Source organism: Kryptolebias marmoratus, linkage group LG20 (assembly GCF_001649575.2).
Source record: "Kryptolebias marmoratus isolate JLee-2015 linkage group LG20, ASM164957v2, whole genome shotgun sequence".
NCBI lineage: Eukaryota > Metazoa > Chordata > Actinopteri > Cyprinodontiformes > Rivulidae > Kryptolebias > Kryptolebias marmoratus.
The window spans coordinates 26,127,386-26,142,439 of NC_051449.1; the positions used below are offsets into that span (position 1 = coordinate 26,127,386).

At 39.5% G+C, this 15,054-nt stretch overlaps 1 protein-coding gene across 1 annotated transcript; it reads left to right on the forward strand.

Annotated features, from left to right (window-relative positions):
• The first annotated feature begins 10,123 nt into the window (after positions 1-10,123).
• On the forward strand, positions 10,124-14,606 carry ccr12a (chemokine (C-C motif) receptor 12a). Its single transcript, XM_017440114.3, has 2 exons — positions 10,124-10,255; positions 12,485-14,606. Exon 2 carries the CDS (start codon positions 12,499-12,501, stop codon positions 13,591-13,593), a length of 1,095 nt encoding a protein of 364 aa, XP_017295603.1. The 5' UTR covers positions 10,124-10,255; positions 12,485-12,498; the 3' UTR covers positions 13,594-14,606.
• The last annotated feature ends 448 nt before the right edge of the window (positions 14,607-15,054 follow it).

A 15,054-nucleotide genomic window follows, 5' to 3' on the forward strand; every position in this document is an offset into this window, starting at 1 on the left:
AAATTAAACGAAATAAACATTTGAAATATATGAGTTTGTATGTAATGTATGAATATAATATACAAGTTTCACTTTTTAAATGGAATTACTGAAATCAATCTACTTTTTCATGATATTCTAATTTTATGACCAGCACCTGTATTGCCCTGGCAGTACCAATCGCAATGCTGACATTCTCTCTTGCATGCTACATGAAGTTGAAAGCAACAATCGACAGGGCCAAAGTCAAGGTGTTACAGCAGGCCCTGTGGCAGTCACAGAGACGGTTGACACCTGGGAGAACTGTCAGAGGGGAGATGGAGCGACCGCTAAGGTGATGGAGTGGGTGCAAAGGGGTGATGCAGAACAGAGGGCCCAAGAAACCCCAGCCGTGAGACACCTGCTGCATGAATGGAAACGACTGAGTATAAAAGATGGTGTTCTGGTTCGGAAGGCCCAAGAGAGGGGGACCAGATTGAATCTATCCCAAATTGTGGTCCCAACAAGTAAGACACAAGAGTTGTGGGACAAATATCACAGGGCCTCAGGTCATATGGGGGCTGGGAAGGTAGAAGTTTTGTTGAGGAAGACCTTCTACTGGCCCGGCCTGGGGAATGATGTCCAACAATGGACCCAGACATGTGCCAGTTGTCCAACAGAAAAGAGGCCCTGAGGTAAGAGCACCTTTAGTCCCTGTCCTTACATCCTACCCACTTGAAATTGTGGCAATGGACTACCTGTCCTTGGGTCAACCAGCTGATGCTTACCTCCACTTATTGGTTATCACAGACCTTTTCTCGAAGTATGGGTGGGCCATTCCTACCAAAGACCAGACTGCAGCCACGACAGCTAAAGCATTGTGGCGCCACCTAATACAGCCTTGGGGGTGTCCAGAACGGATTTTGTCAGACCAAGGGGCAGCTTTTGAGTCCTCTCTGGTAGCTCAGTTGTGCAACCTTTATGGGTGCTCAAAAGTTCACACAACTCCTTACAGACCCCAGGGGAATGGGGCCTGTGAAAGACTGAATAAAACTCTTCTGTCTCTGTTGATAGGGCTGGATCCATGTGACCAGGCACGTTGGCCTGACCATCTTCCAACCCTTCTGCAAATGTACAACAACACTGCGCATGAGACTACTGGGTTGACGCCACACTATATCATGTTTGGCCGGCATGCCAGGTTGCCGGTAGACATGATGGTGGGAGCCCCCACGTTAACTCCAAGAACTGACCTGGAAGGTTGGGTGCAAAATCATCACCAGACATTGTTAGAAGTATACCAACAAGTGGTATCTAAGACACGAGAGAACCGGATGCAAGACAAGGAACGCTATGATCAGAAAGCCAGAACTATTCCATTATTGCCAGGGGAGCGGGTACTCCTCCGCAATTTTAGGCAACAAGAGCAAGGTAAGCTGGCACCACATTGGCAGTCTCAGCCCTATGTGGTCCTGAATCAATTGCGTCCAGGTTTGCCAGTGTTTTGGATCAAACCTGAGGGAAACGAAGGGCCAATTAGGACCATACATCACAATCACCTTCGGCCGTGTGTCTTCAAGTATCCTGAACAACCTCAAGGAGTTCAGAGGACAGAGAGACCAAGTCCCTCTTCATCAGATGATGTAAGTTTTAGACCTGTTCTGCTACCAGTTACTGTGCCCTCAGCTATTGTTCCTCCCACAGACCAAGGAATGGGTGTGCATACGGTTCCAACCGTAGCCCCCTTGGTGGAAGATGAACAGGAATTGCAGCCCCTAAGGCAGTTGCAGAGGTCAAACCAGGGTAGGCCTCCAAATAGGTATGGGCATTAAGTTGTCGGGACGACAGCAGATAAAGGGGGGGAGAGTGTCACAGACAGTGCAGTGGGTTTTTTTTTTTTTGATGATTTTGTTTGGATTTACTTTGAGTGTGTAGTGTGTGGATTGTATATTTTTATTTGTTTTGGGTGTTTTTCACATTTGTTTGAATTGAGCATGTTTTTCACTTGGCTTATTATTAGCACCTGCTGTTGATTGCCCCTTCTCCCTGAACTGCAACTGTCAGACTCCAATTGGCTGGGAGGAGGTACTTCTGGCCTACTTAAGCTGGACAATTAAGATCAGGTGGGAAGAAAAAGAAAACTGAGGATCCATCCCAAGGCTTGGCTCCAAAACCTGGTCGATTTGTCAACCCTGCGACAAGGTGGCTTGGTCTTTTAATCAACGCTTGCAATCATCTAACTAAAGGAAAGTGACCATATCTTCTTGGGCATATTAGCCCACCTTTTTCTTGCGGTTGCTTGGGCGGGTTCTTAGTCCCATTGTTGTTTTTCAGAGCACACAAGTGAATGCAGGACGTCGATGTGTAGCTGGGACAAGCAGGCTTGAAAGGACTGAATAAGTGGACGTGGACGGCTTCACTTCCGGATTCATCAGAGTGGAGCTATAACCATTGATCTCTGTGCAGGCGGATGGGACTGCTCCCTGGCAGGATGGTGTGATGATCTCCCCCTGCTGGCATGGTGACAGACTTTTAATGATGAACTGAACTGAGCTGTGAGGATTGGAACTGCACTATTTGCTGTTTTGGTAACCTGTTTTTAATGTTGGATTTTACTTCTCGGGTCTTTTTATCCTTTTATATAGAAATGCCTGTTAGCATTTTTATTGTTAACCAATAAATTATGATTGAACTTTTTTAAACAATTTGTGGTAGCCATCTTTTTACTGTGATTGTGTGACGGGAAAGTTAACCTAAAAAAAGTTGAGGCAAAAACAGCTAAAAGCTGTGACAATTTTTCTCTGCAGCCAGGTTAAAATCGGGTCCTGGGACATGCACTAAAAAAACTGTTATTTGGGAGAATTTCCGAGGTAAGTGGTGTGGTCTGAATGACACAGTCACAGTTCATTGGGTTTTCTATGGAGGGTTAAAAGTACAGTAAAAATAAATACATTATGAAATAAGTAAATATAAATGTCCTATGAAAAAAAAAAAGGTACAGCTAAATAAATGTCCCATTAAATTTAAAATTGAATAATTTAATACATTATTAAATAAAGTATACCATTAAATTATAAAATACACAATTAAATATTTCATTGTCTCATTCAAGAAAAAAAAAATTATTAACTGTCCCAATAAATAATTAAATGTACCTTTAAAGAATTAAATGTCTTATTCAAGAACATTCTTCATTAAAAAAAACAGAATTATTTCACTGTATTTATTTAATTCATGGCTCTGGTGCAGCAGTGTCACCATGAAATTATTTAAACTGTCAACCTCCCCCATCAAACTCAGGGGGCGGAACCAGTGTAGCTTATCAGCAGACTGTGACATCTGATTGGCTGCTCCTCACAGCTTGTCAAGACAAATTGACCATAGAAGCCAGAAACACACTCTGAAACATTATGGAGCAGTGATGTTCTTTATGTGTATTTGGATGAAAATTCATTTCAGACTGAGAAAATGAACAAGAAGACCCTCTCTTTTTCATAAAACACCTCAAACAGTCAATATTGCCAACTAAGTGACGTTGTTTATGGAGTTTTCAGACCCCTCTAGCCACGATTTTTTTAAAAGCGATGAACAACAAATCTAACAACTTTTTCTGGTGTTATTGGAGACTCTTGTCTCCCCCACATTTAATAATTAAATCATACATTTAATTATTGTATGGTATCTTTTAACCCTCCATAGTTTGCAGCTCTCTGTCTCCTACACAGTAAATTTTATTTTCCACCTTCTATTGACAGCCCTGCAGAGCCCACCCCCAATTGACTTCCATGATTTTACTACATCCCTGTCAAAACGGTAAACATTAAAGCCATTTAACTGGAAATCTGCATTCTTGGACAGCCAAGACTCAGTAAAAAGGAAAAGGCTAGTTTGTTGATAGTCTGGATCATGTTGGATGAGAGTAGAAAGTTCCTTGCTCTTGTTCCATAGTGATTTTACAGTTGACAGGGTTATGGCAGGTAGAAAGAGCCGACACTGTCTCGCCTCCAGTCTGTTCTGTATCTCTCCTCTTAAGACTCTCTTCCTCAGTATTCTTTTCCAGTTATGCTCCCTATGTATTTCCTGGGGTATGTTCTTAATGTGGAGCCATATGTTTGCTTGTTTTGGTAGAAGGCAGCCAAGCTCCAGTAAAAAAAGCTGAAAGTAGGCTCAAATTAAGTTTTAGTAACAGGAAAAATCAGATATTTGGGGAAATTATCATCTGAGTAGAATAAGGCTCATAAAATATGAATGTGGGGTAATAAGGTATATGCAATTCGCTGTTGCAAATCTGCAACGTCTGCCTTGAGAGGGTTAATTTGAGCCTGAGAGGGTTAATGATGTTAAGGTTTTTGTCGAAGTTTGCATTCTCCAAGTGCTTCTACTGTTATAAGTTTTACTTCGTCTAAATATTCATTTTATGTTGTTTCTCAAGACATGCTAAAAAAATTTTACCAAATAAAAGGAGTTGGCTGGAAACAGATGTTCAAAGGACAATAGAACTGGAACTGAAAATCAGTAAAACAAACAAAAAAGCTCAAATATGTCTAGATTTGGACACTGGCACGTCTTCTTAGGTTCACTGTCTGCACAAAAACATTTATGTTAGCTTGCAATGAGTGTGGGTTTTAAATGAAACTCTTAGGTTTAATTTGATGAAATGTAAATCAGAATTTGGGAGAAGGGGTTGGATTAACAAGGCCTGATTTTATAGAAATTTGTTTACAGGGTAACGTATTTGTAAAAATGACTCCCAAGGTTATTAAAGTACAGGTGTGGAAAAACTCCTGCCTCGTTGGTTAAAGAAATGATACATCTGATTTTGTAATAGTTCTTGGTAACTCAGTGATTCATGTCCTCTTTGTCAAAATGTGTTGATTTTCTTGCTTTTTTTCTCCAAATGGAGAACAGAAACTGCTGATGGAGCCTTAAAAAACAGCAGTGAGTATGCAATTACACATGTGCAAGCTGAAACAGTGAAGTATAATGCGTGAGGTAGTCCAAAATTTCGAAGTTCTGTCAACTGTTTAGGAGTCTAATGGAAGTGGTGAAGACAGAGTTCTTTAGACTTGAAGTCCTGCAAGTCTCACTTCTGTACCGCTGGCCTGAGAATAGGAGTGTGAATAGTTCAGACTGGTGATGGGTGAAGTCCTTGAGGATTGAGGTGATTTTCCTTTGGACTCTGCAGTAGTAGATGCACTGCAGAGAGGATAGTGGAATCGTGGATGCATGCATGTTTCTGCTACCTTTTCTTCATACATCCCAACTTACATGGAATAGAGCACAGCTTCAGGTGCTGCTTGGACAGCCCTTTTCTCTCTCATAAATAAACATGCAAATTAGTATAAATAAATGGCAGGCTTCCACCCTCTGCCCAAATAACCATGGCAAAGGCATCTAGTAAGACAAAAAATTACAATAAAATAATTTTTCTTAGTGTTAAATATGTGAACTCATGTCGTAGGTGAAGGCAAGAAGTAAATTTTTTAATTTGGCAGAAGTTGGAAAATGCTGTTAAGGCCACAGGATCTGAATTTTTTTTTTCTTGCCTCAAATTTTAAACAAAATTGTCTGACATCAAACTCAATGTCAAGAAACAGGTTGCTACACATTGACAGAGCCTTTCAGCCACAATGTATGGGAGTATGATATATCTGGGCATCATATGGATGAGACTGCCCCTTACAGCTGGTATGACACGGCTCAGAGACAACTATGAATTACCCAACCTGTTACCCAGCTCCCTCTGAAAGGCTTCAGTTCCAAGGAACCTCAGCCCTGTGAGGACTTGAATTGCAATGCACATGTCCTCCTAGTTTCCCTCTGTAACGCTGGGGCCAGTTCACCGCAGAGTTAAATAAAATGGCCCTGGGCAATCCAAACCAGATAATGAGCCAGACAGCATTGTGTGCCAGGTGGTTAGTGTGATCCCTGAGAACACGCTCCATCCAAATTCTTCTATTGGTGATGTCCTCCAGCTGCGCCAAAGCTTCTATTGTTTCACAATTACTCACAACTTCACACAACTATTTATGGGCATGGGTTATTGTCTACACCTTATTGCCCTCAGGAATCATCATATGTGACTTGTTCTGTAATAATACCCTGATCTGATGCTGTTTTCTTCTCAGTGAGAATAGAAGTGCTCCTTAGACAATTGTGATGGGTGAACAAAATATACAGTACATCCCTATGGGTACCCGTGAAGTCGTATTACCAGTCCTGACAGACTGGAACCTGCCAGTCAGAAAGTCTAGGAGTCAGTCACAGAAGGTTGGGTATAGGGCAAGTGTTGACAGTTCACGGGTGTGTAGGGGATGACTGTGTGGAACTATAGTCAAAAAAGAGCATCCTAATGTAGGAGTCTTTTTTTCTCCAGGTGGGATAGGGAATAATGAAGTGTAGCAGCTATAGCATAGCATTTGAGGTAGACCTATGGAGCCGGTAGGTGTACTGCAGGGGCCAGAGTGTCCAGTATGGTGTGTCATTATTCGTGGATACTCGAGGACTCATTTTTTCCCCCTGTAACATTAAGCCAGATGCCGTGTCACACCAATTCTCCTCAGAAGGTGAAACAAAAGCTTTTGAACCCGTCCTCTCATCAAGTTGTATTTTAGGCATCTTAACATGTGAAATTAAAGATGATGTTTGTCAAGTACTTAGGTACTGGTCCCCTGATTGCCATCACCATTCATAATAGGGTGCTACACTGGGCTCACACCGACAAATTTACCTACCACTGTGCAGTAAGCCAAACTCTCTCATTTTCACAATGCCTATCTATGGACAAATATGTTAAAGAGTATGTAACGACCTGTTCTGTCTGTGCTCAGAATGACACCAGTAGTTGACCTCATTCAACCCTTGCCTGTCCCAGGATAATCTTGGTCTCATATCTTAGTCAAAGTTGTTATAGGCCTTCCACCTTTGAAAGGACACAGTCATCCTTACCATTGTGGACTGCCATTTCAAGGCTGTTCATTATGTTCCATTCCCTAAACTCAGTTTTGCCATAGAAACAGCTAAGTTATTGGTTCAACATTTGTTTGGCCTCCATGAAATCCCATTTGATGTTGTATCTTATCGAGAACCCTAGAGTCGGAGCGGGCACATGCAGTTTAGAGGTTGTCCAACAGATGCTGTTGCCACATCCTCCTTTGGTCTTAGAGACACACCTCAGATACATTACTTACAATGAAACTTTAGTTTGAAAGGTGGAGTTCAATCATCTTTCTTCGCCAGTTTATTAAAGTCAATTTATTGAAACTGGCCTCCTTGTTTTTCCTTGTGTTGAAACAGAGAAATTTTAGACTCCTTGAGTTAATGTTCCTTTTGCTCTTTTTGCAGATCTTCTTTGTGACAAGCTCTCAAACAATTACTTTATTTTGGTACTCCTCTGTGAGTTGGAATTGAAACACAAGAACCGTCTACTCATCTCAAGTCCATGGAAAAAAAACCTCAGCTTGCCTTTCATCTCCTCCACGCTCTCTTACATTTTCCTCCTCAGCTTCAAGAAACAAACTACTCCTAGCAACATAAAAGGAAACACTGCTGTCAGATAAGTATTTTCTAGACTGATTTTTATTAAATTCATCTTCTATCAACCTTTATTAACACCATCCAATTCATTTCAGACTGATGAGAAACTGAAGACATTCACAATTCATATTCATTAAACAATAAAGCTTTTTCTAAACATCAGTTGTCACAGTTTCACTGTTCCTGCTCACAGTTCCCAGTTCCAGTGTTTCTCCATAGCCTTATGCCACGCCCCCGTTGCCATGCCACCACAATCAGTCTCATCAGCTTCACCTGTCACAGCCTGTATTTAAGACCACAGCTCACAGTTACCCATTGCCAGATTATTGAAAGGTCTTCACCAAGTAGATGTCCAGCGTTCCACAGTTCATGCCTGCCTAGTTACCGAACCCTCGCCTGTACCTTGACCCTCGTCTCCTGCCTGCTCCTTGTCGGACTTTATATCGGAGTCTGCCTTCTGGATATGGACCCTGCTCTCTCTCTCTGGACTTCGCCTACTGGTTAGTGCTCCTCTGGTTAGTGCTCCTCTGGTTCTGTTTGCCTGCCTTTGATCTCCTGGTTCTCGACCCTCGCCTGTCCCCGGACTCTCTTTCCTGCCTGCCCCCTTTTTCAAAAGACTTTGCCTTAAAAACCCTAGTTAGCTTACCTTCCTGGAAGCTCTCCTGCTTTCTCGCCGAAGCTCACGTCTGGGCCATAGGTAATCCTGCTAGCGCTTTATCCACAATAAAAACCTTAAAACTTTGTCATTGTCTGCGTGTACTGAATCCAAATCTGCCAAGCCTTGTCATCAGTAGTTGTATAAGGTGTTTAAGGTCAACACTCATAGTCTTGTTAGAATGCTTATTTCATATGAAAAGCTGTTCTGAAGGTGGGTCAGCATCACTCTTTCGAAACACTTCATAATAATCAAAGGAGCTATACATAATTCTTATGTAATATCACACTTTTGGACACTCCCCCTCTCATCACTTTTGCAACAGATAATCACATCAGCCAGGACAGAGCAGACCTGTTTTTTAATCACGAGCTGTAATTGCAATGGTTGTTTCATGTTGGGTTAAAGCAGTGATTACCAACACTGTTCTGCATGTTTTTGTTGTTTCCCTGCTTTGACATACCTGATTTGAGTGAGTGATTAACAGGCTTCTGCAGACATCGAAGACATGCTGAAAAGCAGGGAAACAATGAAAACAAGCAGAAAAGCATTCCTTGAGGACCAGGGTTGGAAACCATTGGGGTGCAGACGGTTTGGCAAAGCATAGTCTTCATTACATTCCGAAAATCCAGAAACATGAAGGACCTCAAACAGAGGAGTTGAGTATGGAATGTTGACAAGTCAGGCTGGCTAACATCATCCGCAAGGATCAGCCTTCAAAGCACTGGGGGTGCTAGGGGGTGCTTTAGCTCCCCCTGGAAAAGTAATAGCACCCCCAGTCAAGGGCAGAATCGACACGGGGTATGTGTGGGACATGTCCCCTGCACTTTCCTTATGTGTGCCCTCTATCCCCTGCACTTTTTTCAGCCGTTGCAATTGTTTAATCCATTGTTAACATGTGGGGATGTGTTTTTCTGAGCTGTCTTTAAACACACCATGAGTGCCGTGTACACATTGTGGGTCGGGAGACTTGCTGCTTACCAGTGTTGCATGGTGCATCAGAAATATGTTCAGCAAACTAGCCAGAGCCAATATGAGGCAAAAAACTTCGCAAAGTTTTTTCATTACTCAACTTACACGGTTTGTTTGGAAAAAAACTTTGCAAAGTTTTTTCCAAACAAACCATGTAAGTTGAGTAACAACAACAAGGCAGTGAATAATGTGACTTCAGATAGCATGCGGGTGCAGTTTGGTTGTGTAAATAGACCCAAAACTACAACTGATGTTTCATTCTACAGCTTCCCGAAGGAAAAGTTCAATGGATGTGATTAGTTAAACTCCAAAGGCGGGTGACTAACTGTGCAGTGAACATCTCGAAGAGGAGTACCTGAAGTACAAACCTTCAGTGTTACAGTTAATTGGCTTCACACCAAAAAAGAAAAAAAGGAGCTGTAACAACTATTTTTAATTACAAAAAGAAGGCAGCTAGATACGTAATCGTCACAGAGAACCAGACGCCAAAAATACGAGCCTTCTGCAAGCACAAGCACCTGATAATTGTAAGATCATTTTGCGATTCACTGAAATTTGCTCCTAACAAACAAATAAAGTGATAGTGTATTGATTTGGTTATCTGGAGATTCTAAAAAGGAGGAAGTGATCGAGCAAGTAGCAGCGCACACAGCCAGTTTGGAGACAGAGTTTGATGTGGTAAATATAAAATGTGACCTATGCTACCATAATGAGTCATAATGCACACAGGTGGCAGTGCAGGACAATTGGAAAATATTGATTTTTGCAGTAAATGAGAGTACTGAAAAAACATGTTCATAAAGACACCATCTAGCCATAGAACTAACTAAAATAGCATATAATGTTCCTAATCTTCCTTCTAAGCAAAGTTTACTAACAAGTATTTCTTCAGAAATAAGCCTTTTAATTCTAATCATTTCAGTTTCCTTTGAAAACTGATTGTTTTTTACTGCTTATGAGACATGTTCTGCCCACAATAAAAACAGCGCACATGCATTGTGCAGCATATTAGTAAGACACTGGACAGCCCTCTAAGATGACAACATCATTGTTAGCAGTCAGTGACATGAAAACATCTTGAGTCTCTCAGTGCTGGCTTTTGTATTGACCACCTTCCACTGAAGAGCTATACAGGTGAGTTGAACCTGAATACTGGATAAATGAAACATCTTGGTCTTTTTCTACCACAAATACTTTAAAAGGTTTTAGAAGTAGACTGGAGGGGGTATTGGAGGATGATTTTGGAGCAAATATAAAATATTTTTTCAGCACAGATCTTTGTCTTGTTTATTTGGATAGTTCATAGTTTTTCTTCACATGAATAAAAAAATTCAAATAGTCCCAGCAAAGTTCTAGATGTTTTAGCAGAGATATCATTAGGGTATTGTACCACAGAAGGTTTATCTCATTAAAGAAACTTGGTTCATTTTTATATAACATTTCCATCTTAGTAAAAATTAAAAAAAGATTTGTAGAACTAAATATTTAGCAATGATGGGTTTTATAACATGCAATCCAAACAAAATTTATTTTGTTATTTTTATTATTTTATTAGCAGCTAAAATAATTAGAATAACTAAAGTTTTTAGATTGATCATAACTGCATGTTGTTTCCATGTTGTGATGTTTTATTTAATTTATAAACTTATGTCACTGAGTTTAAGCTCCTTTTTTATGGTAAAAGTCACTGTGTCAGAAAAATTGAGAAACAGTTTTCAATCTGTCTTTTCAACATGATTTTTGTGTCCTTATTTGACTTACATTAGGGTTCTTGTTTGTTTGTTCTACTTCTTATCTCCTTTGCTCCTTTTCTCATCAACCCACACTATGAAAAGGATGAGAAATGCAATGAGATTTCTGACCTGGTGGTCTTAGGATAAGTTTTGGGTCTGCAAACATCTGCAATAGATCATTTCATAAAAACTCACCTAACAGCCTCTATGAAAACAAGTGAGCCTTAAAATGTGAAGGCTTTCAGCTTTCTTAATTTTGGGTCTTTGTTGTGGGTTTTCATATGTTCCTTTTTCAACAATAATGTAGATTTTGGATGATATTTATTTTCTTCTGTGTGAATGCAGCTTCAGCAATGACACTATTGCTTTCTTATCTTTTGCTATCTAACCACTTCTGCATAGTTTGTGCTGTTTTAGCTATTTGTATTTCTAAAAGTTCAGCTCATTCAGGAGATGTGACTTCTTTTTGTAACCTTTATAATTTTCAAAATATTCAACTTTTTTACAATAAATTTTCTTACAGAAATACAATGAGATCTCATCAGTTCCTTCAAAATCCAAGTTCTCTTTAAAATCTGCTTTATACTGGCTCTGTTTTTTTTTTCTTATAGTACTCTTAGCTTTTAGCTATCATTCTGCAACATTTAGCGTTTACCTAGCTTTTTGATACTTTTAGCTTTTGGTTACTTTCTTTTTACTTTTAGTATTTTTCTATCTTTTTGCTACTTTTATCTTCTACCTAATGTTTTGCCATTTCTGCATTATTTAAACTCTGAATAAACTAGAATTTTTGTCATCTAAAAATATTTAGTCAATATTTCATTTCAAAAAGCACAATAGTTACATTTTTTTAATTGCATAGCCATTTAAAAATAATACAATTAATGATTGAAATGTGCTGTTTTTCCTCAGTTAATCATAAACTTACGTTGTTGACTTGTTTCTAATTTAAAAACAAGAAGAAATAAAACCTTATTTTGGTGAATAAATTGACTTTGTAACTCAATGACCTAAATAAGTTGAAATAATTAGGAAAACACAACTGTTAAGAAGTTCAAACATCTGTTGCAAGAACTGGGACTTTTTAAGGCTCCATCAGAAGTTTCTGTTCTCCATTTGGAAAGAAAAAAAGCAAGAAAAACAACACATTTTGACAAAGAGGACATGAATCACTGAGTTACCAAGTACTATTACAAAATCAGATGTATCATTTCTTTAACCAATGAGGCAGGAGTTTTCAGACCTGTACTTTAATAACCTTTGGAGTCATTTTTACAATTACGTTATCCTGTAAACAAAATTCTTTAAAGTAAGGCCTTGTTAATCCAACCCCTTCTCCCAAATTCTGATTTACATTTCATCAAATTAAACCTAAGAGTTTCATTTAAAGCCCACACTCATTGCAAGCTAACATAAATGTTTTTGTGCAGACAGTGAACATAAGAAGACGTGCCAGTGTCCAAATCTAGATATATTGGAGCTTTTTGTTTGTTTGTTTTACTGTGTTTTGGGGTCAATGTTTAAAATGTGTTCGTATGGCTAATTAGATCAGGAATCATTGATTTTTATACATTATTTTGCATTTAAGCATTTTGACTAAAATGGATCTTTATTGTAACTTGTTCCACAGATCAAACCTCAGCAATGGATGATGATAATGACAGTGATTATTGGCTCTTCCTGGAACTCCTCAATCAAACATATAACATGACTGACCCAACTTATGTAGAAAGTAAAACAGTTAAACTCTGCACAAAAAAAGCTGTCAATCAGTTTGGTGCAAAACTCATCCCAGTGTTTTACTATGTCAACTTCCTCCTGAGTTTCATTGGAAATGGACTCGTCCTTCTTATTATCTACAAGTATGAGAAGCTCAGCACGGTGACAAACATCTTCCAGCTGAATTTAGTCTTCTCCAATCTTCTCTTTGCCTCAAGTCTGCCTTTCTTGGCCACCTACCATCTGTCTGAGTGGATCTTTGGCCCGGCTCTGTGTAAGATGGTCAGTAGTGCCTACTTCATTGGTTTCTACAGCTCCATCCTCTTCCTCACACTCATGACCTTTGATCGATACCTAGCAGTGGTGCATGTAGTGGCAGCTACAAAGAGCAGGAAAAAGGTCTATGCCGTCATTTCTTCTGTGATAGTTTGGTGCATCAGTATTGCAGCAAGTGTGAAAGAGCTGGTTCTTCGAAATGTGTGGGAAAGCCCGACGGATGGCCTCATGTGTGAGGAGACTGGATTATCAGCTGCCACCATGGAATACTGGCGTCTGGTCAGTTACTATCAACAGTTCTTGCTCTTTTTCCTCATCCCTCTAATAATGGTGATATACTGCTACATTAGCATCACGATGCGCATACTATCCACACGCATGAAGGGGAAGTGCCGTGCCATTAAACTTATTTTTGTCATCCTCTCCACCTTTTTTGTCTGTTGGACGCCCTACAATGTTGTCAGTCTCATTCGAGCAATCCGCATCTCCCAAACTACTGAGGAAGAAGAAACCTGTTCTGACTCAGACAACATAGATTATGCTTTTTATGTGACCCGGAACATTGCTTACTTGTACTGCTGTATTAGTCCTGTGTTTTACACATTTCTAGGAAAGAAGTTCCAAAGTCACTTCAAAAGGCTGATAGTTAAGAAGATTCCTTCTCTGCAAAGACAAATTAGCTTCAACAGCCACAGCACTAAAACCACATCACAAAGGATGCCACACTCTGTTTATGATTACTAAACCTACATAAAGCTCATTGGCTTTTTGATTATTGTAAAAAAAAAAAATTACTTTGATTGCTTGCTTTTTAAATTTTGTTTTCTTAATCAACAGACCCAAAACCCAATCCTGACCTGAACTTTAAACCTGAAAAATTACTTTTAAATTTTCAAAGAGCTTGTAAGGTTGTCACTTTGTGATGCTTCACTTCACAACAATTTTTGTCAAATTCAGGACTTTTCCTGGCTGTCACTGACCCGTCTGTCTCTTACAGACCAGTTTTACAACCAGGAAACTGCTGTTCAGAACACAATGTCAAACCAGTCAGTTTAAAAGGATGGCATTCTGTTTTTCAGTTCCTGAAACCATGTCTGTGAATGTACTGCTGTTGTGAAAAACAAAATGAGGTGGATTCTTCACATATATTAGGTGAAAGAACTTGTATCTTGTTGAGAAACCATGTATTTAGTATTTATTCCTTTCAGAGGAATCTGGCCTTACCACTTCGTTTCTCTCACCGGAACTTTGATGTTGCAGAAAAGACGGACACACAAACAAGTTCCAGACCAGAGGTTTGATTACCAATCATACATTTATTTAAACATTCAGCTGAATGGAGACAACAACTCACCAGCAAGAAGCAACAGCAACACGCTCCAAGTTGTGTCTAAGGTGGTTCCCCTTTCACCTTCTTTTTATACTGTAAACTGCGCCCAACACCAGGGTTTTCTGCACACAATCAGCTGCGGCAGCTTATCTTTCCATCACAAGGACGGCTACCTAATCTCACTTGCCCCTGTCATGATGTCTTGGAGCCTTCAGCCTCCCTCACCCCACAGACACAGCTTTTCTTTTGTGATTATTTTATCATAAGCTAAGCATAACCTCATTTCAGCAATCAATGTATCAAAGTTTGATTATACTTCACAATGTTTTTAAAATCTTCGGTACCATATATTTTTTTCAATGATATCGTTCTCCTGTGACATCACTCCTTTTAAGTGAATTTTTAAATTAAACTATTTTTCATTGTTGTTCTTTGTGTTTCATTATGAAACTAGTTTCCCTTTTTTAACAGATGTTTAGTTAAAAAAGGGAAACTAGAAAGTTTCCCTTTTTTAACAGAACATCTGTTTCCTGCCAAGTGCTGTTTACTAAAGAAAACTGCAAGACTTGAGAACCATCATGAAATGAACATTTAGACAATGAAGTTATAATAAAACAAAATCTGATCACATTTTGGTAATGTTATTGGCATGTACAATGATTACAAACACAGGGAAATTGTGACACATACTGATTCATGCTCCAACTTAAACACCTGAAATACTTTATTCGCTGGTTGGTAATAGGAACTCAAAATACAATGCAGTTGCTACACAAAAATCCAACATAACTTTGTAATAACCTAGGTTCAGAAACAATGCAGACATTTTGATGGATGAACTGAAGAACTGTAAAGAGAACCAAGATCGAAAGCTG